General features: G+C 36.1%; 1 protein-coding gene across 2 annotated transcripts in view; it reads right to left on the bottom strand.

Moving 5' to 3' along the window:
- Positions 1-753: 753 nt before the first annotated feature.
- The window catches only part of HCFC2 (host cell factor C2), a 47,841-nt gene continuing 21,021 nt past the window's right edge, over positions 754-27,573 (bottom strand). For both annotated transcript variants that reach the window (XM_059936778.1, XM_059936777.1), the window contains exons 9-15: positions 27,204-27,256; positions 16,456-16,633; positions 13,052-13,255; positions 12,425-12,498; positions 9,978-10,115; positions 8,211-8,396; positions 754-7,575 (exon numbers count right to left, since the gene is read on the bottom strand). In XM_059936778.1, the coding sequence (XP_059792761.1) occupies positions 7,261-7,575; positions 8,211-8,396; positions 9,978-10,115; positions 12,425-12,498; positions 13,052-13,255; positions 16,456-16,633; positions 27,204-27,256 (1,148 nt within the window). In that variant the 3' untranslated portion in view covers positions 754-7,260. The remainder of the gene's footprint in view (positions 7,576-8,210; positions 8,397-9,977; positions 10,116-12,424; positions 12,499-13,051; positions 13,256-16,455; positions 16,634-27,203; positions 27,257-27,573) is intronic.

The following is a 27,573-nucleotide window of genomic DNA, read 5'->3' as shown; positions in this document are numbered from 1 at the left end:
CTGTAGAAAACAGTTCAGTATGACTAAGTAAAACCTGCTTCTTAGAGCATCAGTTCTCAAATTTTTGGTCCAGAACCTCTTTACATCCTTAAAAGTTATTGAGGACCTCAAAGAGCTGTTGTTCATGTGGGTTATAGTTATCAAAATTTACCATATTAGAAATTAAAACAGGCATTTTCAAAACAAAACTATATAGGCACACACTTGATAAGCTGTCAGAGTGATGATGTCATCATATATCTGGAAAACATTTAAAAGTGAAAAATGAGAGTGAAGAGGACAAATAATGTCTTAGTATTCTTATGAAAATGCTTTTGCCCTCACAGACTCCCCTGAAGGGGTCTCAGGGACCTCAAGAGTCCCTGGACCATACTTTGAAAACAACTGCCCTAGAGAACTCTTGCACATGTGCACCAGGAGACATGTACGAGGATTCACTCATTCCTCAAATACTTATTAAGCATCTACCATGTGCCAGCATTGTTCTAGACATTGTGAATGTGTTAAACAGACAAAATCAGACAAAAAAGACAAAATCCCTGCCCACACGGAGCTTACATTGTAACTGGCAGAATGCTCACTAGCAGCATCATTCAGAATAGCCAAAAACTGAAAACAATCCACATCTCCATGAACAGAGGAATAGATAAATAAATTGTGGTATAGTCATACAATGGAATACTATACAGTAGTGAAAAACAGATGAAATACACTTACATGCATAAACATGGATAAGAATTTCGAAAACAGTGTCAGAAAAAAGTCACAGGAGAATACATACAGCATGATACCATTTACATAAAAGTTCAAAAACAGGTAAATCTAAATAATATATTATTAGGGATACAAAATATAGATGGCAGGGCCATAAATAAAAACATGGGAATTACTGCCAAAAAATCCAGAATAATGTTTACCTCATGTGGTATGTGGGGAAGGAAGACAGAGTGGGGTAATTCTACACATCCGAGGGTATTCTAGTTCTTAAGCTGAAGATTGAGTACATGTGTGATCATTTTATTTATTCTCAACAAACATTGTAAAAGAAAAAGGATATAAGGTTACATGATATAACTTCATCAACAAAGAGAGGGAACATCCGATTATTTCAGCCACTGTTCTGCATTGCATATCAGGCAATTATTGTAACTGGTGGGGAAGAAGTACATAATAATATGAAAAAAGGAATGAATATGGGCTATTCTTCACAGAAGTTAACTGGGTTCCCAGAGGGTTAGAATCTAACAAGATGGCAGTATTATAGCACTGCTCTGCCAAGTTGGTTCAGCCACTGGCATGATTCTGGTTAGTTGGTTATGTTGTTCATTGGGTATATAATTATTTGTATAAAGCGGAGAATGAAATGATAAGTGATACAAATCACAAAATAAACCGAGACACTGCCTCTTTATTGAATTCTGTTGACTTTCCGAAGTACAAATTCCCTTTGGCACATTCTCCTAATAGTGCATTTATGTGTTAAACAATCCAAAAATACAGAAAGTGCATGGTGGCTATTGACTGTTTCTCCACATTGGTCAATAACAGGTGCCCAGGTTGGTCACAAGTGTCATAATAATTTTTCAATCATATCTTTGCCAGGGTCATCACCAACAGTGCCATTTTGCAAATTAAACAAGGCACAGTTAAGGTACGTTTTCACCTGATTCAGGGGATTAGCTATACAATTTGGTATACAATTTAGAAATTTGAAAAAAAAAAGATCTTGAAACATTGGATCCATCCCTCGTACCCAACAAGGCAGGCTAAAGTTATTATCTTGGGTTAGGGAGGTGGTGCAAGAGGCAGACTAGGCCCGGCAGCAAATGGCTGGCAATACATTCTCAGGAAATGGAGAGCAGACAGTGTATCCTTCAGGTCCAATCTCTTCAACTAGGTTCCAAACATTCAGAAAATTCCAGACATCGTTGTGCTATTTTAAAAATCCTAGGCTGCTTGTTACAAAAGACCCAAAATCTTACCCATATGTAAGCTGGAATGGACAATGTCACCAGGAGGTGCTAAAGTGCAACTGGCAGCAGGATGATTTCGGATCAAGCAGTTGGCTGGACCTCCAGAGCCCTGCCCCCTCTCTTACATGCTACGACGCCTTCAGTGGCACACCCACAGCTTTGTTAAATCGGATGTAATTATTATACCTGCAGCTTTGTCCTCCTTCTCCAATAAGAAACAGAGAAATAGGGAGGGAGCTTTCCTCAAGCTCGTAGGGAACTTCCAGTCCATCTTTTCAGAGGAGGAATGGATAATCCTCTTGGTCAGAGGTGGGCATTTCTTGGACCGTGACTTACTAGCGGACAGAGTTACCCTATGCTCAAAAACAAACACTAGATGCTACCTTATATAGATATAGAAATAGAAGATATAGAGATCTATTTTGAATAAGGAGGCTGGTATAGCTTTTTCCTTCATCATTCGGTTTATAGAATTGTTTCTCCCCAGAATGTTGTAGTTCATGTTTTTCCAGGCATGATTTCTAAAAAGTCTTTTTCTGAGTTACAGAAATATATAAGGACTCCCAGTTATAACTGGGAAACTTGGAAAGAAGGTGTGCCAATGTCATCTTGTTTTCCAGTAGTGTAAGAATCCTTTGTCCTGTAAGCTTAGAGGTGACAACAGTGACCTGACAGACTCCAGTGAGGTTCTAACGCTGGTGCTCTGTGTCCTCCAGCAGCTCCCTGTGCTTACATATTAAATATGTAGGTAGCTTCTTCTAAAGTTAGACAATTGTCCATGGCTTTCCTATACGGAAATCAGAGAGACTGACTTTGGAAATATTTTTAGCTCATTTTCCTGATCATCCAATGTTAAAAATCATTATCCAGCAATGCCCACCGGTCTCACTAAATTCTCAGATCTTTTTAGATCAAAGAATTCCTCTTGAGATCTATATACACCCATATTAAATCCCTTTTAGCCTAATAAATATGTGACATATCTCTTACTTATCCCAGAACTTCTCTTAGGAACCTAAGTAACAGCAGGGTAGGGTAAGACAAAGGTGGAGCTTGTATTTCCTCCAGAGGCTTATTAAATCTGCTAAAATCTCTTTCCCTTTCAAAGCCTCCCTCTCACTTTGACCCAATTTGAGAAGGGGAGTGAGAGTATGGAGAGAGATGTACAGGTGCAATTTTCTTTAATCATTTGTTAAAATATTTAAGTAGCAGCTCAATGGCTGATATGGAAGAGAGATAAAGACCCAGTCTCTGACCGTCTGGCAGAGGGAGAGGAATAACAACGCTAACGAGTAAGGGCGCAAGAGCTTTTAGGCTGCTATGACAGAAGATTGAACAAAGGACAGTAGGGGCATAAGAAAAAGGGGTCAAATCTACCTAGAAATGAAGTATGTCAGGAAAGGCTTCAGCAGGTTGGCGACCTTTACCTAAATCTTGAAAATATGAATGGAGACAGGTGGGAGTGGAAAAGGGGACTGCAGACAGAAGGAGGTGCACAAAAAGACAGAGAGCACAGTCCCACAGAAACTAAAAAAACGTCAAAGTGTCAAGGGAGTGGTTAAAGTTTCAAATGACAAGATTAAGTACAATGAAAGAATTCAATGGATTTGGGAAATGAGACGTTATCCCTGACCTCTGCTAGAGCCATTTTGATGGAGTAGCAGGACAGAAGACCGGCTGCTATGAATTAAAATGAAAAGCATAAAGAAAAAAAAAATTAAGACTAAAAAAAGACCAAAAAAAGGTGACAACAAGTTTAGTCTGTTTCTTGGAGCCATCTGCCTTTCTACTTTCAAGCATACTAGTTTAGTTACAATAAAGGTTAGATAGGCTTTACATTTCTATCAGAAAATGACTCCCAAACACAATCCACTCAATAAACAAGTTTTTAGACACAGTTCATTCTTTATGAGCCTGCCTATATCATTTTAAGTGAATGATATAACATCAGCATTTCTACAGATTTACTCTGCCACCACTAATTTTTCTTCCATGTAGTTCAAAATAAATAACACCTGTAATTGCTTATAGTAGAAAAGGTGCTTTATTTTACATGTCATTGGTACACAATACATAAAACCGCCTAAAATTAGTCTTGGAAAACATAACTGTCAGTTATACCTTAAATGGTCAAGGACCAAGTCTATTTTGAACCTACTTCATTTATGATCAGATGACTACAGTAATTTTAAATACTAATAATCTCTCCATATCCAATGTTACAAGTTATTTTTATGCTACAAGTGCTGCAATTTTTAAAAATAAAAATATCCCCAGTTATAGTAGACCATGTGTCTAACTGGAACAAATCTTTGCTAGTCTACAAGGCTTTGAAGTAATGGATCAACAGTTTCACCTTCCTACAGATGATTATATTTATGCAATTGGGTTATAGGGCAGGGGGCCCTCATACATGCAATCGGATTATTCCTGTTTTTTTTTCTTTTAATGCAGATAAAAGTGGGTTTATAATACCCTATTTCTAGTTAAGTTGCCAAACAGTTTACTAAACTAAAATGAAGCCAATACAATACTTTAGAAAACATAATTCTAAGAGCATGCAACAGCAAAATCTTTTTACTACCTATGTGAACCAAATCTGCAGAGTCCAGGAAGAGGACTATGGCACAAAGACTTGTACGTCTGAATTGCTTATCCAGCTGGGAGGAGTAAAGAAAGTAATTTAACTCAGGGTAAATCCTCTTATGAAAGATACCTGCATGTTATAACCCACTGCTACACAAAGGGATCTTCACTTAGAAAATGTGCAAATCATAGAAGCTAAATGCACTTCTCTTGTTATTTATCCCAATCCATTCTATTCATAAACACATAGCTCAATGATCTCATATTAACTATTAATGTCAAAGCCACAGAGATTTCCCAATGGCGTCTTTCAGTCACCAATCATTTATCAAAGAGATAAATGTGATTACTACTTAATGTACAAATGTGAAAAAATGGTAAGAAACTGGGCTGATTCTCAAAGTAAAAACATTTGTTATTTTAACAAATCCCTTGGTATAGAAAGACTGCCTTTCTCTCTAGAAAATAAGACATATTTTAGAACCACAGGTTCATATTCACCTCCTAGTCTAGAAAAGAAGAGATATTTAAACAAAGTAAACTAAACAAAATACTAAGTAGGTATAAATGTACACACTCAAACAAATATTCTATTCTTTGCTTAAAGTCAACTTATTCCTTGTCATTAAGAGAAGTGCTTCAAGATGCAAATTGTTAATTAATGCAGAGAATAAAGGGTTAAAAGCCAGACCTTTTCCTAATAAAGCAAATAGATCATTAAAATGATTGGGCTTGAAACACATACTTACTATAACTTTCCATTCTTATTCTTTTTGTAGCTAAACGCACACATATACACAACAAACCCTAGCATTTAATATGTGCAAAATTGCTTACCATTTATTTTAACTTTGGTTAAGTACTTCTTTAGCCTATATCAGACATATTATGGAAGCTACACAAATGATTACAAACATAATAATGAGGTAAGTTAAAATTCTACTAGTGCAAAAAGCAAGCATATGCCAAAAGCAAAGCATATGAGTTAAACAAATGCAGAATGAAGCTCTCACCAAGGGAGGTGCTGGGATAACAAACCAGAGAAGCTCCTTGTAAACACTGTTTGTAAAGTACACATTTAAAGATTAAGGATTCATATAGCCACAAAAAAGGTATTCTAACAACACCACAGTAGTGCATTTATTTTACCTTTAGAGTTTGGAAATCACTCATTATGTGTCTAACAGTTTGCATATTTTCTTCAAGAGAAAATTAGTGAGACACATTAATTACAAATACTGTAGTATAAAAATCCCAGTTCTTTACAAAAATTATATATTAAAATATTCTATACACTTTTAAATTAGTAACTGGAACATACATATATATCAATTCTGCACAATTAAATCCATCTTTGCTTGGAGTATTATACATGAAGTTTGAGGACATAGCTACTCAGTCAACCTAAACTGGCATAAGGTTACATGGTATAAAACGACAGACCTGTGCCCCTGCAGTTACTGCAGCTCTTAGTCTGAAATATCTTTTCTGCAATTATTGCTCTGTATATTCATTCCAGATTCGAATAGGCAGTGGAACCATGAAATGTCTAAAAGGTTTAAAACAAGTTACCTGTAGCAGAGTATCCATAATGCCTATATGCATCTTTAAGGTTGTAATGGAACCTGAGTAAGCTGTCTAATGCTTATATTTCAGTTGTAAAAAAGTTTATACAATTTCAAGGTAAAAACAATGCAAAAATAAAACATTTAGAGCATTTACAAAAATCTTACAAATGTTTAAAACACTATTTCAAAACTCATGTCCAGTTAAGGTGCTTCTTTCTTTCTTCAATAAGAAGGACATACTTTAACTTTGAATTTTAAACTATGAACATTTTAATTTCAGCAAAAGCAAAATTAGATCCATTGAGACAGATGTTGAAATGTTTAGGGATATACTTTACTTCTGATGAACATACAGAATTTTACTGCTGAAAGGGACCTTAAAGGTAAACTCTTTTAACTCCCTCATCTATTAATCAGGAAATTGAGGGCCAGATAAGTTAAGTGCTTTGGCCAAAAATATACTCCAATATATCAACCTGGTATGAATTAAGAAAACCCATTATTCTTTTTGTATGTTGCCATGATTCTTGGAAAATGATGAAAATTCAAAAGCAGAGTTTCTGAACTTGCCTCTTTCTTTTTTTAATTTCTTAAGCTCTGTGCTAACTGTAGATAAAGAAATGAATCAAATGGCTACTAAAATCAGTATTACAAATATTATCCAGTAGAAGATAGTTGTTAGAGGACCACTGCTCATATAGAATAAAGTTAGAGGGAGTACTCAAAGACAGGGCCTTTACAATGTAGAGAACATTTACTATATAAGACAGCACAGTGTACAACAGCCAGTTACTAGAATCATCTCAATAACTCTAGGATGACTGAGTTACATGGCCTTTATAAAAGATATTGGAGTAATAAAGCCTTCTAGCTTTTATCTTAATTTTACTATTTTCCTTTATAAAAGAGCTATAACTTTAGGGAAGAATTCATATACTAGTTTTCAGAGAGGCTTTGCTTCTTTTCTACTTTTATTTGGATCTAGAATTGAGCAAATACATTTTAAGAACAACTTACAAACTCAAATTCATAACTGCTAGAAATACAGTCAGAGAATACTCTTTTAAATGACAAATCTCCAAAACCAGTTACTAATAAATAATCATCACAATAGCTTCAGTTAAAAAAAAAAATCAATTTAAAGGTGCTTTTTTATTGTTACCTTGAAGCCATCGAACTTGTGTAGCTGGTCCATATCCCTTTTCATTCTTTGCTGATATCCTGAACACAATGGCAGGCCTGGATGTATAATCAATATGTGCATTTGCAAGTTGCCCAGCAGTTACTATACATGATGTCTTTAGACCACAATAAATCCTCATAAACACAAGCTGACTTGGATTATCTTGTATTTGTGCTGTGCGGATAGCCAAGTAGGCTGAATATTCCAAAATATTTCCAGAAGGTGAAGTTGGAGGTTCCCAGGAAAGATGGATACCCTCAACATTCTTGAAGAGAGGGGGAAAAACAAAAACAAAAACAGGTAAAAGTTCTGAAGTTTTCTCTAATCTCACTTATTATGTTGAGTCTATCTTTTGAACACAAGATGCTTTTCACTAAAGTAACTGCATTAGATGTTAGAACTTTTACTGTTGATTTTTAAAAACTAATCTTAATTGGATCTACAGTGTTTACTTCATGCCCTTTTAAAAAACATAACTAGGCTTAAAAGTCCGCCTGTACTACCCCAAGAAAGGGATTTTTCTTATCTGAAAGCAGACCTTATCTTCTCTAAATAGGGGTAGGACCTTAGGATAAAATATAGTCCAATTAAATGTGTTCTATTAAAACTCTCCAGCACAAAACTTTTTGGTTCCATAATAACAAGAACAAAGCTAATATTAAGAAGCATACACAGATTTCCCTGACTTTGTAAAATTTGGATGCTGTAATTCTGCTTGAAATTTTGGTCCTTAAAAATATCATGAATGATCAGAGAAAAATATTTAAAAAATTTTTAATCTACCCCTTTTAGATACCTCTCATTTCATCAGACACTAACAAGAATCTCTAAACTGATAGTTTTACTTCATGTACAAAGTTTCAGTAATTTAAATCATTAAGTCTTGACCTGATGTCTCACCTTTGAAATTCTGACTGCAGAAGGAGCTCCAGGAAAACCGGGAATACAAGTTTTAAATTCACTGATTTTGCTGAAAGGGCCTATTCCGCAACCATTGATGGCAGCAACCCTGAATCTGTATCCTGTGCCTGGAACAAGATCTTGTTTCTTAAGCAAACTGTAGTCAGGTACATCTGCATTTCCTATCTAAAATGTAATATATGCAAAAGTCAAAGAAAAGATGCAATTAATTATTTTTTCATTAAATAACAAAACTTTTAAAGAATGAATTATGTTTTAGGGTTGTAGTTCACATTATCTATTTTCCTCTTTCATACATGGAATGAACCCCCCCTCCCCCAAAACAAAAGTAACTAAGCCCATAAATTGGTGATTCTCATCCAGAGGAAAAGTGCCTTTCCAGTTGAGAATCACTGGTTATAAAAAGAAATATTAGGGTATTCTGCACATGAAGAGTATGGAGATAGAAAAAAACTGACCACTATAAACAAGGTAACAACTATCTCCATGTAAACTTAACGTGGAGTAGAAATCTCAGAAAATTTACTGTCAAACAGTCTAGCCAGGAACAATACCCTTTGGACATAGGCAAGCAAACTTGATAGAAAAGGAATGACTAGCACGTAGTACAGAGCATTTTAATAATTAATATTCAGCAGATGCTGAAAAAATGTTAAATTAAATAATTGGACTGCATACTCTGGGTAAGAAGATCATAACATCTACAACTTTCAAACAATTTTTACATATTCTCCCTAACTCTCGCTATACCACCAATGTACCATCCCATTTTTTTAAGGGAGTTAGGTCATCTCCATTTCACAGATGAGGAAACTGAGTCTCAGCAAGGTTAAACAAGTGACTTGTCCAACGTCACACTGTCAAGTGCTGGAACTAATGATTCAAATTCAAGTTTACTGGCTCTAAATTTTATGTTCTTTTCTTTCTTTTGGGAAAAACAGATAGCTACTAGGCCCTTAGATAAGGATATTTCCATGTATATGAAATCAAACTACAGCCAGAAATTTTGTTAGGCATAATACCAACAAATTATTAACTAGGATATCTATTTTTGTCAAGAATTGGAAGAATTCAATATGTAAAAGTGAGACACCAGAAGTAATATTAGAGAAACTAAAATATAATGATAAATGATATAGTTCCCATTAGTAAGATCTTTGGGAGATTCAAACTGAATATGTATTTCTTTGGCAATTCCCACTCTGAAATTCCCCATTCCAGAAAAAAATTAGTTGAATATGCTTTGGAGCTGTTATCTATTTCATAATTCTTAGAGGGTTAATGTCTCATCTATATATATGAGGTCCTCTTTAAGGGACTTCAGAATTAAGGGAAAGTTAGATTGTATTCAATAGCGTAGGGGTTTTTAAATTTTTTAAACTGTGAAATTAGGAATAACAAAAGTTCTAAGTAAAAAAATGTTCTTTAAACATTCTTTAAACACACCAGGTAACACAATTAGAGATATTTCAAAAAATCTTTATCTGTACTGGCCAGACCATATCATTTATGACTCAAAATCCAGCCCAGTGATTGTATGAGATTTTTTAAAATAACCTGCTTGTGATATATTCCATAAAAAGAGTCTTAAAAAAGAATACAAGATAGCTATATACAGAACTCTCAATTATAGATTGTAAACAGATCCCAATTTCACTCATTCGAATGTCCTGAATCAGGATTATTTTTTAAAATCTCATTCTTGAGGCTTATAACTAACAGTGTAGAAAGTATGTCAATAGCTACCTTTGAGATGCTTTGCTTCCCTTTTGGCAGCAAATAAAACTGGCTCACCAAAGCTGTATTATTTTTAAAAATGCCTACATCACACCACTGTCGTTCTCCTGCTTTCATTGTGGCCACTGGATTTGAAGGAGTCTCTTTCTAATTTCAGAGAAAGAAAAATTTATGAAGACTCTTACTGAACATACAAGAAATTTCAAGATTTAATAAATCCATGCAGTGATCTACAAGTAGGTATATGGGTAAACACCACAATTAATAGCTCATAAGTAAATAAACTCTTAACAGATTAGGTCAACTGACAGTGAAACAGGGTTGCCAATTCAAACATAGGGAGTGACAGGCATTCTCCAAGTCAGTAGCTCTGTGCTATCAACCTAGCTGGAGTTAGCATGCTTTCCAATCAGTGATACGTTAAAATGCCAGCTGTTTTATAGAACATTGTCATTTCAGAGACTCTCTCAGAAAATGTAATAATCCCTTTAATGTGACACTACAACTTGCTCCAAAAGGAGCAAATAAGGAAAAATTCATTCCAAGCTGGCTTATTTCTAGATTCAAAAACAACTAGCAGAAATTCAGTGACCTTTGCACTTGAAATACCTGTGATTCTCCAAACCTAAAAGGAGAAAAAATGTTCAAAACTAAAATGCAATTTGAATATAATTTATTATATACTAAAGAGGAACAGATTAAACAGTTTTACATTTTTACCTTGCTTTAAGACTAATAAACTTCCTCTACCTTAAGCTACTTTTAGTGATAAGTGAATTATACTTATCCCTGGAACTAACCTTTTTAAGCCACCTTCTTTATAAATGAGACACTGTTTCCAGAAGCTCAAAACAAATGTGCACTTCAGTTATTTATTTCTGTCTTGAATATATAACAGCAGAGGTACATGCTTATAATTCACATTACTTGTTACTTAGGCTATCACACATGACAAAGTGAGCTAACTAGAAGAGTCTTTAAGGTTTTTAGAAAAGGAATAGCTTTAAACTTGTTTTCATTTTAAAGTTGTAAAAACTCTCTTCAACAACTTTTATAAAACAACTGGCTCCAACTGAAATAACAGATACCACTCTGGCTGATGCATTGCAAAACAGATTTAAGAGAGAAAAATTCATTTTAATAATTCTTCTCTGAGAAGAGTCTAAGAACACTGGGACTTAACATTCTGGAAAGGTGAAAGCTGATGAAGGTAAATACACAATCAAAAGCCATAAAATCATGACTGAAAGAAAACTAAAACTATAGACTAATCTTGAAGATTCTAAAAGGTGAATTTTAGGTCAAATAAAAACTCTTGCTCATAGCAATAAAGTTAAAATGACTGAGAATTTAAAAATAAATTTAAAGATATACACAAACACATGTATTCATCTAAGTGAAACAATCTTAGTATACTATTTGTGAGGCACATTCCTAGCATTTATTTATTTATTTATTTTATTTTATTTTAAATGGACATTTTCTTTTTTTTTAAAATTTATTTATTTAATTTATTTATTTTTGGATGCGGTGGGTCTTCGTTGCTGCGCACAGGCTTTCTCTAGTTGTGGCGGGGGCTACTCTTCGTTGCGGTGTGCGGGCTTCTCATCGTGGTGGCTTCTCTTGTTGTGCAGCACGGGCTCTAGGCACGCGGGCTTCAGTAGTTGTGGCTCGCGGGCTCTAGAGCGCAGGGTCAGTAGTTGTGGCGCACGCGCTTAGTTGCTCTGTGGCATGTGGGATCTTCCCAGACCAGGGCTCAAACCCGTGTCCCCTGCATTGGCAGGCGGATTCTTAACCACTGCGCCACCAGGGAAGCCCACATTCCTAGCATTTAAATTTGGTACCAGGCAGACTTATTCTGGCCTTCCACCAAAAAACCCAATGTCAGAGACTGTTGGGATACCCTACAGGTATGCCTAACTCAGTATTGCAATATTCTCTTGTTCTCCTATTAAGTGGCTAGCAAGAAAGCCATTCAAGTTTTATGTTTTATAACACGTCCTTTTACTCTTTAAACCATTAATGTAATTTCAATATATACACATATGTATGTATACACCCATATTTCTGATTATGAAAGTAACATTTTATTACAGAAAAATCCTGAAAGCATAAAGAAGAAAGTGAAAATTATCTCTGGCCCCACAACCTGAAGAAAGTCATCTAGCATCGTAGTGCAGACGTGTGAGGACTCACGTGAGAGTGTGAATGTACGCACTGTGTGTGTTTTTAATAAAATTGGGAATGCAGTATACATATTATTTTTTGTCCACAGTTTTCCACTTAACATTATACTGTGAACAGTTTTCTCTTTAACCCTTCATTTTTCAATCTATGTCAAATAATTACTAGAGGATGCCCAAGAGTCTTTTCCTGAATTTATGTTGAAGGTGCTCAGCGTTTAAAGCATATTTAACCATCTGTAAACATATATCATCTCCAGGTAATATACTTACAGAAAATGGCATCACTGCAGCATGTGCCTCTACACGGCTGATCTTAGTTGCAGGTAATGCACATGTTTCATCAACTAAAAATTAAACAATTCATCAGATAAGACTTACATAATCACTTATCAAACAGATATATTAAAATATAATTTATAAATATACAAAAAATCACAATAATTGGAAATATGGACCCTCTAACTTGAACTAATTCACAAAGTTCATTTTTCAAGGATTTGATGACTAGCTGGAACTTCAGAGAATGTTCACCAAACGTGAAACACAATTCCTATTGCAAAAGAATAAAATAAGAATTTACAAAACCAGAAATCAATCAGGCTGGGAGAATTGTTACTCCATAGCCTAGAACTAATCTTTTCTAAGGAAAAAAAAATTTTGCTGAATAAGTTTATGGTAGGAAAGATATATTCTGATTGTATTACAGTGTGTGCTAATTTAACTATTTTATGTAAGGTAGCAGAGAATATATTATATAATGATTTTAACTGAAATGCCTTATCTTTTTATATTTGATTCAATCCAAGATGAAATGCAATTCCCATCTAAAACAAATACGTTTGATGAATTTATATACAAAAATGGTTCAAAATACAGTATGTGAAACACATTTCAAACCTTCAGATTTGGTACTGAATGTTGTTAGTGAAGTTTCATCTTTAACAACTGCCCCATTTGTACTGGATGATTCAGTTTTAATGGTCTGCTGGGTTACCATAGTTTGTGCGTTGGAAACAGTACTGGATACAGAAGTTTCAGGGATTACTGTTCTTAAGTCCAGGCAACTACTTAGAACACCTATATTTGCTGAAGTGTGAGGACCTAAAATTAAAGGGAAAAGATTAATTATTAACATAACACCTGTAAATAACTGCTGTATCTTGTAGTTCTTGTCACCCAATTCTTGGCATTTTCAATTTTAAAATCATAAACGTGAGCACCACGAAAGTCAGTCATATGACTTAACCATTAGGCATAAAACATCTAGAAAAATAAAGTGCATTATATCCATAACAGATTGCCAACTTCTCAGCTCCTTCTTCCATTCTAAACACTGAATCATTGTTCTTGAACTCTACTCAGTCATAGATCAAATGGCCTTTCCTCCCATTTTGGGAAAAGAACAAGAGGTGATCAGGCATGAATGCCACCAATTTTCTGCCTTCTCTTGTCCTAAACTAGAAATGTATTTATGATTGTGCCCAGCCCCTCGGTCCTTTCTTCCATTTCAGATGATGACTTCTCTCCTAAGGAAGTTTAGTCTATTCTCTTGTGCTCTTGGTCCCATTCCTTTCGCATATTTTGGGACCCTCTTTTATCAATCATTCCTTTCTTTTTGGGGTTTTCAAATTCTTCTTCAGTAGTTTTGGGCCTCAGTCTATAAACATTATAAACAAGTATTCTCCAGTTACCATCTCCCCTCGCTAATTTCCTTTAGAGCAGTCTCTAATTCCTTGACCTCCCCAAATTTGATCCAGCACACAACTCTAATGAAATGGCTCTGACAAATGTCAAGGGATACTTATCTACTTTCATTTACTTGACTTCTCTGCAATGTAAACAATCCTGACCACATACTCTTTTTTGAAACTGTTTCTGTCTATGACTTGTATTCACTCATACATACATCATAAATGCATAGTCATAAACAGTGATGTCCACTACGCAGGTAAAAAATATGATACCAATCTTTTTTCCTAACCTTCTTGGAATGCCTTTTCAATCTCTTTAGCTGGCTTCTCTTCTTCAAATGACTCTTTAAATGCAGGTGTTTCTAAGCCTTTTCTTTTCTCCCCTTGTATATTTTCCTGGTGTTTTAGCTACCATTCACGAATTATACATCTCTCAAATACATGTCCCAGGTGCAGTGCCAGGTCCTGAGAATCCATCAGTAAATAAGTCAGACAACGTCCCTGCTCTTGTGGAGCTTACATTTTAGATACTCTTAATTTCTAAATTTATACTTCCAGCCAAGAACTGCCTCGTAGACTCCAGACCTAAGTATCCAACTACCTATTAGAAATCTTTACCAATATGTTCCTCAAGTGCCTCAAAAACAGTAAGTTCAAGGTTGAACCTATCTTAATCCCCAAATCTGTTCTTGCTCCTGTATTTCCTATCTTGATGAAGAGTATCATCAACAACTGAATGTCCAACCCAGAAAACTGGGAGTCATGTTCGACTCATTTTTATTTCTCATATCTAACCAGTTTCCAAGTCTAATAGGTGCTACTTTCTAAAGGTCTCTGAACTGATGTATTCTCTCCTCTCCATCCCACCTACTGCTTTAGTCTCTATGCATCTCTTGAAGTCCTAAAAGAACGTCCTAACGAGTCTCCCAACCATTTCGTATTATAACTCTTCCTGATGGTGAGGCTAGAATGTCCTTTCCAAAATAAAAAACAAAAACTAATCGCACGGCTTCCCTGGTGGCGCAGTGGTTTAGAAACCGCCTGCCAATGCAAGGGACACGGGTTCGAGCTCTGGTCTGGGAAGATCCCACATGCCATGGAGCAACTAAGCCCGTACACCACAACTACTGAGCCTGTGCTCTAGAGCCCGCGAGCCACAACTACTGAGCCTGCGTGGCACAACTACTGAAGCCTGTGCGCCTAGAGCCCATGCCCTGCAACAAGAGAAGCCACCACAATGAGAAGCCCGCGCACTGCAATGAAAAGTAGCTCCCGCTCGCCGCAACTAGAGAATGCCCACGTGCAGCAACGAAGACCCAATGCAGTCAAAAATAAATTAATTAAATTAATTAATTTAAAAAACCCAACTAATCGTGTCACTCTTTCACTTTTGAAACTTACAAAAAAAAAACAAAAAAGAAAGAAACATATCAGCTACTCCAACCTACAGAGAAAAAGCCCAATCTCCTCTTGTTAACCTGAAATTGGGTAACCATTCATTCACACATTTGAATATCTACTATGTGCCAGATACTGTCGTTGTACAACCACTCTTGTTTCTCCATTTGACTAATATTAATTTTATCCAAACTGCCTTACAAGTAGGATTCAGAGTACATTAAGACTCTCAAATCTCAAAGCTCATATTTGTTTTCAAGAGTATAAACTTCTTTATATGATAGACATAGACAATCACTATAAAAAAGAAATTTAAACTGACGTCCAAGACCAAGCTTTTATAAATTTGACCAAATGATTCCTTTACATCAGAAAATCAACAAAAGTGCTCTCCTCTTCCACAAATAATAAAATTAGAAAAACTATAGGAAATTATTTTCCTTGAATATTTTTATCTACCATGGACTCATAAAGAAAAATAGAAATAAAAAGAATATTCATCTTGTTATTCACTGAAGAGGATTAGCTTTTTACTAACGGTCATAAGTTTTTCAAATTAAAAATAAAACCACATATTCCTATGTCAGGGATATATCAGAATGAGATTTACAAAGTAATTTTAGACAATGAAATCAGAGGCAACACTTAATATATCTCAAATGGTATCAGAATATTCAAATTAAATACTTTAAAATATAAGGATCACCAAATTACAAGCTGTACCATGAATTCAACGGGCTAATCAACAGTTTCATAAATGAACTACCTTTCTGAGGATAATCCAGTTACTTGGTAAACAAATATTTATTTATTTATTAAGTGACTACTATTTACCAGGCATGAATCTGGGTGCTGGAGAACTTTATGTGAACAAGATAGGCAAAATCCTGGCCCAAAGTAAATTACTGCAGATAGTTATAAGTGCTAGGACAACAGGGTAATGGAACAGTGATACTGAACACACTGGCCAATCTCAAATGGTACACAAGAGCTTGCCTCATTTAAATTCTGTAGTTAATAACTAATCTTTACTATTCAGGTAAGTTCTTGCTTAGTATCTTGACATCATTCTAATTAGGGTCAATATGGTAGGTATATATTATATTTTGAAAATGGATCCAAACCATATAACATTTACTTTTTCAAAGACTCTAAAATTTTCTACCATTATTATAAAAAGCTTAAGCTTTATTTAGAATGCCATCTTTATACCTTCATTTTTCCTTAGCATATCCACCACACAACTGTTATGATTAGAAGCGTTAGTTGCCAAAGATGAATGTAAAGTGGCATTAGAATCAGTTGATGCTTTGAGTTCTGGTTTGTTTTTCAGTGAAGTTCCTTTCATAGCTGTATGTTCAGATTTTGCACTGTTCATTGTATCACTGATCTACAAGAAATAAAATAATTTATTGTAGCAAGTAATGTTCAATTAAATAGAAATACATGTAAAAAACAAGCAAAATAATTTACAACTTAAATGTTTTGAAAATAAATTTTCCAAAATACAAAACAGTTTAAATTATATTCTTAATTTGTACAGGATTATTCTTTAAATTTTATAATAGTTTAAGAAAACAATTTCTTTCCACTTAATATTCATTCTCAAAAGACCAGTTCTGAAGGGAAAAGGAACAGTACATTTTGAGGGAAAAAAAAAAAATCGACATTTTTACAAGCAGTAGTTAGTATTCAAGTAAATACATATGTAACATAGGTGACAACACCCAAGATACTGAATTTAACATTCAAATTTTCTTAACAAGATCAGACAAGTACACTAAAGATTTTACGACTCCTAAGAGAAAGATCTCAGTTATATGAAACCTTCAAGCATATGAATTATTCTATATGACTGAGTTTTCCATATAGGCTTCAAGATTTAATACATACATGTCAATATTCTTCACCATTAAACATTCTAGATAGGAATCTTCCTAATTACATTTCTGTTTGTCTTCTTAAAGACACTATAACAAACACATTTAAACCTTTTGATAATTCAAATCATCAATGTGAACATCAGTTATTATATAGCAATAATTATAGGTCTACTGAACCATAAAAGTGATCTGGCTTCATTCAAATACCCCAATATCGTTGCCTCTTTTTCGTTACATGTTTTTTGTTACTTTTCTGTCTCCACCTTTAATGTCAATTATAACTATATTATCAATTATAATTTCTCATAGCTCTAAGGATACTTGTCCATAATATGCCCTCTACTTCCCTTCTAATTGATGGTGATTGTGCTACTGTTAATAAATGATGACGATGACAGCCACAGCCATTAAGGAGCATTATACTATGTGATAGGCCTTGTGCTACATAGTTATAAAGTCTGTATCTCATTTAATCTTCATAAGAATGCTATAAATTGGATAATATCACCCCTGGCTTACAGATGGAAAAAAATGAGACTCAGAGATCTTAAATAACACACCTAGGGTCAGGCAGCCAGCAAGTAGCAGAGCTAGAATTTGACCCTAAGTTTATTTCACTACCAAGTCTCCATGTTATACTATCTGGGAAGCACAGTAAAGCGAAGTGCAAAAAATGAGGTATGCCTTTATAAAGCAGAAAAAGCTAAAGCTAAGAGCCTGTAGGTGGAAAGTAACTGAGAGGTGAATCGTTTTTGCTGAAGAGCCCAGAAAGCCTTGGAAATTGGGGGCATCAGGTTCTTTGGAGGCTGAAGTGCAGAGTGCAGAACACCAGAGGACCATCATATGGAAGACTATATAAAAAGTGTCTGTAGCCCCAGCTCTGCTCTTCCAGCATACAAAGGCAGACAGATTCCTCACCTCCATTTGAACTGAAGAAGGGAGATAGGTAGAAAGATTAAAATGGGAGGCTCTGGACCGTGGTACAGAGTCTCTCTGGTGAGGATGGAGGAGGGGCACCGATACTGAAAATGGAGATTAAGTGAAAGTCTGCATACTGAACAGAGAGACACTGCCCTCTCTGCATTAAGCTCCCAGAATACTGATAGCCAGGCTTAGAGCCCTTAAGCAAGAGGTTGGAGAAGTCTCAGGGGAAACCCACTGGTCCACAAGAAAAGATACTGATATTTGTGGATCCTCACTCAAAAACCCTTATAAAGGTCTACTAATCAAGCATGCCCATATGCATAGAGCTGCTATGGTCTGAATGTCTGTGTCCGCCACAAATTTATATGTTGAAAGCTAACCCCCAAGGTGATGGTATTAGGAAGTAGCTTTGGACTGTGATTAGTGCCTTATAAAAGTGGCCCAAGAGTTTTGCTGGTTTTTTTTTAAACAGATTGTGTTAGATTGTTTTCACAAAAACTTGAACAATTCACAAGTGGATCAGCAGTGCATGAGCACCCCCTTTTCCTGATGGTGAACGCCAACACTGTGTGGCTGACGGAGTCATGGTGCTCCAGCTGGGTGTCAGGCCTGAGCCTCTGAGGTGGGGGAGACGAGTTCAGGACACTGGACCACCAGAGACTTCCTGGCCCCATGTAATATCAAACAGCAAGAGATCTCACAGAGATCTCCGTCTCAACGCTAAGACCCAGCTCCACTCAATGACCGGCAAGCTCCAGTGGTGGACACCCCATGCCAAACAACTAGCAAGACAGGAACACAACCCCACCCATTAGCAGAGAGGCTGCCTAATATACTAAGTTCACAGACACCCCAAAACACACCACCAGATGCGGTCCTGCCCAGCAGAAAGACAAGATCTAGCCTCATCCACCAGAACACAGGCACCAGGTCCCCTCCACCAGGAAGCCTACACAACCCACTGAACCAACCTTAGCCACTGGGGGCACACACCAAAAACAATGGGAACTACAAACCTGTAGCCTGTGAAAAGGAGACCCCAAACACAGTAAGTTAAGCAAAATGAGAAGACAGAGAAATACGCAGCAGATGAAGGAGCAAGATAAAAACCCACCTGACCAAACAAATGAAGAGGAAATAGGCCATCTACCTGAAAAAGAATTCAGAGTAATGATAATAAAGATGATCCAAAATCTTGGAAGCAGAATGTAGAAAATACAAGAAACGTTTAACAAGGACCTAGAAGAACTAAAGAGCAAACAAACAATGATGAACAACACAATAAGTGAAATTAAAAATTCCCTAGAAGGAATCAATAGCAGAATAAATGAGGCAGAAGAACGGATAAGTGACCTGGAAGATAAAATAGTGGAAATAACTACTGCAGAGCAGAATAAAGAAAAAAGAATGAAAAGAATTGAGGACAGTCTCAGAGACCTCTGGGACAACATTAAACGCACCAACATTCGAATTATAGGGGTCCCAGAAGAAGAAGAGAAAAAGAAAGGGACTGAGAAAATATTTGAAGAGATTATAGTTGAAAACTTCCCTAATAAGAGAAAGGAAATAGTCAATCAAGTACAAGAAGTGCAGAGAGTCCCATACAGGATAAATCCAAGGAGAAACACGCCAAGACGCCTATTAATCAAATTATCAAAAATTAAATACAAAGAAAAAAGATTAAAAGCAGAAAGGGAAAAACAACAAATAACATACAAGGGAATCCCCATAAGGTTAACAGCTGATATTTCAGCAGAAACTCTGCAAGCCAGAAAGGAGTGGCAGGACATATTTCAAGTGATGAAAGGGAAAAACCTACAACCAAGATTACTCTACCCAGCAAGGATCTCATTCAGATTTGACGGAGAAATTAAAACCTTTACAGACAAGCAAAAGCTAAAAGAATTCAGCACCAGCAAACCAGCTTTACAGCAAATGCTAAAGGAACTTCTCTAGGCAGGAAACACAAGAGAAGGAAAAGACCTACAATAACAAACCCCAAAAAATTAAGAAAATGGGAATAGGAACATACATATCGATAATTACCTTAAATGTAAATGGATTAAATGCTCCAACCAAAAGACACAGGCTCGCTGAATGGATAAAAAAACAAGACCCGTATACGTGCTGTCTACAAGAGACCCACTTCAGACCTACGGACACATACAGACTGAAAGTGAGGGGATGAAAAAAAGATATTCCATGCAAATGGAAATCAAAAGAAAGCTGGAGTAGCAATACTCATATCAGATAAAATAGACTTTAAAATAAAGACTATTACAAGAGACAAAGAAGGACACTACATAATGATCAAGGGATCAATCCAAGAAGAAGATATAATAATTGTAAATATTTATGCACCCAACATAGGAGCACCTCAATACACAAGGCAAATGCTAACAGCCGTAAAAGGGGAAATCGACAGTAACACAATCATAGTAGGGGACTTTAACACCCCACTTTCACCAATGGACAGATCAACCAAAATGAAAATAAATAAGGAAACACAAGCTTTAAATGATACATTAAACAAGATGGACTTAACTGATATTTATAGGATATTCCATCCAGAAACAACAGAATAAACTTTCTTCTCAAGTGCTCATGGAACATTCTCCAGGATGGAGCATATCTTGGGTCACAAATCAAGCCTTGGTAAATTTAAGAAAATTGAAATCATATCAAGTATCTTTTCTGACCACAACACTATGAGACTAGAAATCAATTACAGGAAAAAAAAAACTGTAAAAAATACAAACACATGGAGGCTCAACAATACGCGACTAAATAACCGAGAGATCACTGGAGAACTCAAAGAGGAAATCAAAATATACCTAGAAACAAATGACAATGAAAACACGACGACCCAAAACCTATGGGATGCAGCAAAAGCAGTTCTAAGAGGGAAGTTTATAGCAATACAATCCTACTTCAAGAAACAAGAAAAATCTCAAACAAACAATGTAACCTTATACCTAAAGCAATTAGAGAAAGAAGAACAAAAATAACCCCAAAGTTAGCAGAAGGAAAGAAATCATAAAGATCAGATCAGAAACAAATGAAAAAGAAATGAAGGAAATGATAGCAAAGATCAATAAAACTAAAAGCTGGGTCTTTGAGAAGATAAACAAAATTGATAAACCATTAGCCAAAATCATCAAGAAAAAAAGGGAGAAGACTCAAATGAACAGAATTAGAAATGAAAAAGGAGAAGTAACAACTGACACTGCAGAAAACAAAGGATGATGAGAGATTACTACAAGCAACTATATGCGAATAAAATGGACAACCTGGAAGAAATGGACAAATTCTTAGAAGAGCACAACCTTCCGAGACTGAACCAGGAAGAAATAGAAAATATAAACAGACCAATCACAAGCACTGAAATTGAAACTGTGATTAAAAATCTTCCAACAAACAAAAACCCAGGACCAGGGCTTCCCTGGTGGCGCAGTGGTTGAGAATCTGCCTGCTAATGCAGGGGACACGGGTTCGAGCCCTGGTCTGGGAGGATCCCACATGCCGCGGAGCAACTGGGCCCGTGAGCCACAACTGCTGAGCCTGCGCGTCTGGAGCCTGTGCCCCGCAATGGGAGGGGCCGCGATAGTGAGAGGCCCATGCACCGCGATGAAGAGTGGTCCCTGCACCACGATGAAGAGTGGCCCCCGCTTGCCGCAACTAGAGAAAGCCCTCACACAGAAACGAAGACCCAACACAGCTAAAAAAATAAAATAAATAAATAAATAAATAAATAAATAATGTAAAAAAAAAAAAAAAAAAAAAAAACCCAGGACCAGATGGATTCACAGGCGAATTCTATCAAACATTTACAGAAGAGCTAACACTTATCCTTCTCAAACTCTTCCAAAATATAGCAGAGGGAGGAACACTCCCAAACTCATTCTACGAGGCCACCACCACCCTGGTACCAAAACCAGACAAAGATGTTACAAAATAATAAAACTACAGGCCAATATCACTGACGAACATAGATGCAAAAATCCTCAACAAAATACTAGCAAACAGAATCCAACAGCACATTAAAAGGATCATACACCATGATCAGGTGGGGTTTATCCCAGGAATGCAAGGATTCTTCAATATATGCAAATCAATCAACGTGATACACCATACTAACAAACTGAAAGATAAAAACCATATGATAATCTCAATTGATACAGAAAAAGATTTCGACAAAATTCAACACCCAGTTATGATAAAAACTCTCCGGGAAGTATGCATAGAGGGAACTTACCTCAACATAATAAAGGCCATATATGACAAACCCACAGCCAACATCATTCTCAATGGTGAAAAACTGAAACCATTTCCACTGAGATAAGGAAGAAGACAAGGTTGTCCACTCTCACCACTACTATTCAATATAGTTTTGGAAGTTTTAGCCACAGCAATCGGAGACGAAAAAGAAATAAAAGGAATCCAAATCGGAAAAGAAGAAGTAAAACTGTCACTGTTTGCAGATGACATGATACTATACATAGAGAATCCTAAAGATGCTACCAGAAAACTACTAGAGCTAATCAATGAATTTGGTAAAGTAGCAGGATACAAAATTAATGCACAGAAATCTCTTGCATTCCTATACCCTAATGATGAAAAATCTGAAAGAGAAATTAAGGAAACACTCCCATTTACCATTGCAACAAAAAGAATAAAATACCTAGGAATAAACCTACCTAAAGAGACAAAAGACCTGTATGCAGACAACTATAAGACACTGATGAAAGAAATCAAAGATGATACAAACAGATGGAAAGATATACCATGTTCTTGGATTGGAAGAATCAACATTGTGAAAATGACTATACTACCCAAAGCAATCTACAGATTCAATGCAATCCCTATCAAACTACCAATGGCATTTTTCACAGAACTAGAACCAAAAGTTTCACAATTTGTATGGAAACACAAAAAACTCCGAATAGCCAAGGCAATCTTGAAAAAGAGAAACAGAGCTGGAGGAATCAGGCTCCCTGACTTCAGACTATATTACAAAGCTACAGTAATCAAGACAGTATGGTACTGGCACAAAAACAGAAATATAGATCAATGGAACAGGATAGAAAGCCCAGAGATAAACCCATGCACATATGGTCACCTTATCTTTGATAAAGAAGGCAAGAATATACAATGGAGAAAAGACAGCCTCTTCAATAAGTGGTGCTGGAAAAACTGGACAGCTACATGTAAAAGAATGAAATTAGAACACTCCCTAACACCATACACAAAAATAAACTCAAAATGGATTCAAGACCTAAATGTAAGACCGGACACTATAAAACTCTTAGAGGAAAACATAGGAAGAACACTCTTTGACATAAATCACAGCAAGATCCTTTTTGACCCACCTCCTAGAGAAATGGAAACAAAAACAAAAATAAACAAATGGGACCTAATGAAACTTAAAATCTTTTGCACAGCAAAGGAAACCATAAATAAGACGGAAAGATAATCCTCAGAATGGGAGATAATATTTGCCAACTAAGCAACTGACAAAGGATTAATCTCCAAAATATACAAGCAGCTCATGTAGCTCAATATCAAAAAAACAAACAACCCAATCCAAAAATGGGCAGAAGACCTAGACAGACATTTCTCCAAAGAAAATATACAGATTGCCAACAAACACATGAAAGGATGCTCAACATCACTAATCATTAGAGCAATGCAAATCAAAACTACAATGAGGTATCACCTCACACCGGTCAGAATGGCCATCATCAAAAAATATACAAACAATAAATGTTGGAGAGGGTGTGGAGAAAAGGGAACCCTCTTGCACTGTTGGTGGTAATATAAATTGATACAGCCACTATGGAGAACAGTATGGAGGTTCCTTAAAAAACTAAAAATAGAACTACCATATGACCCAGCAATCCCACTACTGGGCATATACCCTGAGAAAACTATAATTCAAAAACAGTCAAAATGTTCATTGCAGCACTATTTACAACAGCCAGGACATGGAAGCAACCTAAGTGTCCATCGACAGATGAATGGATAAAGAAGAGGTGGCACATATATACAATGGGATATTACTCAGCCATAAAAAGAAACAAAATTGAGTTATTTGTAGTGAGGTGGATGGAGTTAGAGTCTGTCATACAGAGTGAAGTAAGTCAGAAAGAGAAAAACAAATATTGTATGCTAACACATAAATACGGAATCTAAAAAAAAAAAAGGTTCTGAGGAATCTAGGGGCAGGACTGGAATAAAGATGCAGACATAGAGAATGGACTTGAGGACACGGGGAGGGGGAAGGGTAAGCTGAGACGAAGTGAGAGAGTGGAATTGACATATATACACTACCAAATGTAAAACAGATAGCTAGTGGGAAGCAGCCGCATAGCACAGGGAGATCAGCTCGGTGCTTTGTGACAACCTAGAGGGGTGGGATAGGGACAGTGGGAGGGAGACACAAGAGGGAGGGGATATGGGGATATATGTATATGTATAGCTGATTCACTTTGTTATACAGCAGCAACTAACACAACAATGTAAAGCAATTATACTCTAATAAAGTATAATTAAAAAAAAAAATTAAGATCCATTGTCCCTTCCACCATGTGAGGATACAATGAGAAGTCAGCAGTCTGCAACCCTAAATAGGTTCCTCACCAGAACTCTACCATGCAGGCACCCTGATCTCAGACTTCCAGCCTCCAGAAATGCAGGAAATAAATTTCTATTGTTTATAAGCCACCTAGGCTATGGTGTTTTGTTATAGCAGGCCAAATGGGCTAAGATATCTTCCAAGCTCATTTTTAATGCCTCACTTAAACATGAAAGGATAGCCAAGCATCACCAGACATTTGATAACAGCCTCTAACATGGAAGTCCAAGACCAAAACAAATTTTTTAAAAAGGAGCTTGAAAAAAAGAAATAATGCTGAGAGCAGAATATAACTCTATTTTTTTTTAAAAAGCATAATTCTTGAAGAGATAAGGGAAAATATTACATTCATGAAGCAAAAATAAAATGTCATAAAAGAAATAAAGAATAAGAGCAGGCTTTTAGAGATTAAATATGTGGTTGAATATATTTAAAAATTGCATAGAAGATTTATAATATAAATGAAGAAACTTTTCAGAAAGTAGAACAGAGGTAAGATAGAAAATAGAAAATAAAAAGTAAAATCAGAGGATTAGTTCAGGAGGACCATCATTCAATTAATAGGAGTTTCCAAAGAAGAGAAAGAGAAGGTGGAAGGAGGAAATAATCAGTAATGAAAGCCATGAGTTTCCAGTTTCCATGACACGGCCCATTGACTGCACAGCACAGTGAATGAAGCAAAGACACACACTCTAAGGTACATCACTATTGAAATTTCAGAGAACTGGGGATTAAAACAAAAAAATTAGGTCACATATAAACGATCAGGAATCCAAGTGGCAACAGACTTCTTAACAGCAACACTGAATGCTAAAAGACAGTAGGAGAATGCCTTTCCATTTCTAAGGAAAACATTTCCAATGTAGAATTCTATAACACAGCCAAGCTACCAATCAAATATGAACAGATAAAGGCATTTTCACATACGTAAGATCTCAAAAAGTTTACCTTTCATAAACCCTTTCTCAGGAAACTACTGGAGAACACCAAGAAAGAGAATGAAATGAGACCAAGAAACATGGACTCTAACACAGAAAAGAGGTAAAAGAAACTTCCAATATGAAACAAATGGAAGTTCTAATCTGACAGCTGAGTAGCAGACTTAGAGAAGAATTAGTACAGACTAGAGCATCAAGACAGAGGCCCAGGCTTTCCTGGTGGCGCAGTGGTTAAGAATCTGCCTGCCAATGCAGGAGACACAGGTTCAAGCCCTGGTCTGGGAAGATCCCACATGCCGCGGAGCAACTAAGCCCATGCGCCACAACTACTGAGCCTGTGCTCTAGAGCCCACAAGCCACAACTACTGAGCCCACGCGCCGCATCTACTGAAGCCCGTGCGCTCTACAGCCTGTGCTCTGCAACAAGAGAAGCCACCACAGCGAGAAGCCCGCGCACCGCAACGAAGAGTAGCCCCCACTCGCTGCAACTAGAAAAAGCCCACACACAGCAACAAAGACCCAACACAGCCAAAACTAATGAATAAATAAATATTTAAAAAAAAAAAAAAAAAAAAAAGACAGACGCCCTGGGAGGAATGGTTCTGGGGGCAGGGGGTGGTGAAGAAAGAAAAAAGAGACTACCTTATATGTTTGAATATTTTGAGAGGAGTTTTATTATTTTATTGGAGAATCTGAGTATTAATTAATGATAGGCAAGAAGAAAACTAAGCAAATGAAAAAGTGAGGCAGTTAACAATGCCAAGAAAAACAAAAAATTACATGAAGAAGGAACAATGCTCACAGCACACTACATGGCTCGCCTATGAATATGTCATAATCACAATGTAAATATCAAATAATGATTCAACTAAAAATACTTAAAGGATGTGGGAAGAGGAAGGGGAGGAAATGGCAGTATTTTAAGAGATCATAAAATCTTCATCTTCCATTACTGAAGACAATTGACCTAAAACTAGAAAGTCAAGAAGTGGCAGCACAAGGATTTTATTTAAAAGCACAAAGGTAGATACCAGAAGAGAGCTAAAATATTTGAAAGTAGTCGTTTCTAGAGGCAGGATCAAGAGCAAGTAGGAGCAGAGCAGGAAACTATTGTTCTTCATTATAAACCTTGTAGTACCACCTAAATTTAAAAAAAAAACAACAAAAACCAAACATATATATATACACACACATATATATACATATATATGTGTGTGTGTATATATATATATATATATATGTGTATGTGTGTGTTTGTGTGTTTGTATTAGCCTCTGATACTATGTGTAATGAGACTTCAATCTCTTGGCCAGGGGTTCTTAATTCAGGCTACTGTCACAATGATATACGGAGCTTTCCTTAAAAACAGAGTTACCTGGGCATCATTTTAAGATTCTGCTTCACTAGATCTGGGGAAAGGCATGGGAATCTGTGCTTGTTTGTTTTTTAATCTCAGAGGTGATTGTGATGTGCAGCCATGGTGGAGAACCCCTGTCCTAGGGTAATATGCTAAAAATATTAATAAAAATTGGGACTGTAACCATAAACATTCATTTACTGTTATAAATTTTTTCAACTTACACTGTTAGGAATGATGCTATTACTGCCTTGTCTGTGTGGGTCCATCCTGACTCCTGTAGGAATGGGAAAGTTCAGACTGATATGCTCTAAATTAGCTTCAAGAAAATACATTACAATCAAATATTTTTAAAAGTTACATATTAAAGGTTTAAAAAGTAGTATATTTATCAAAGTTTACCTGTTTTCTTAATAGTCTGCTTAATATTTAACTGAAATCCTTTTTGGAAGAACATGTAAAATTAAATTTGCTTTTACTTTCCAAGTGCCTGTTAGTTAAAAATACTTTTGAAAGAAGCTGAAATATTTAAGAAAACTAATTAAAACCATCTCCTGAAGTCAAGTAGCATGTCAGATTAAGAAAGTACATCAA

Source organism: Balaenoptera ricei, chromosome 10, assembly GCF_028023285.1.
Source record: "Balaenoptera ricei isolate mBalRic1 chromosome 10, mBalRic1.hap2, whole genome shotgun sequence".
NCBI classification, from domain to species: Eukaryota; Metazoa; Chordata; class Mammalia; order Artiodactyla; family Balaenopteridae; genus Balaenoptera; species Balaenoptera ricei.
Note: the sequence above shows the minus strand (reverse complement) of the source record. Positions and strands in the feature narration are given on the sequence as shown.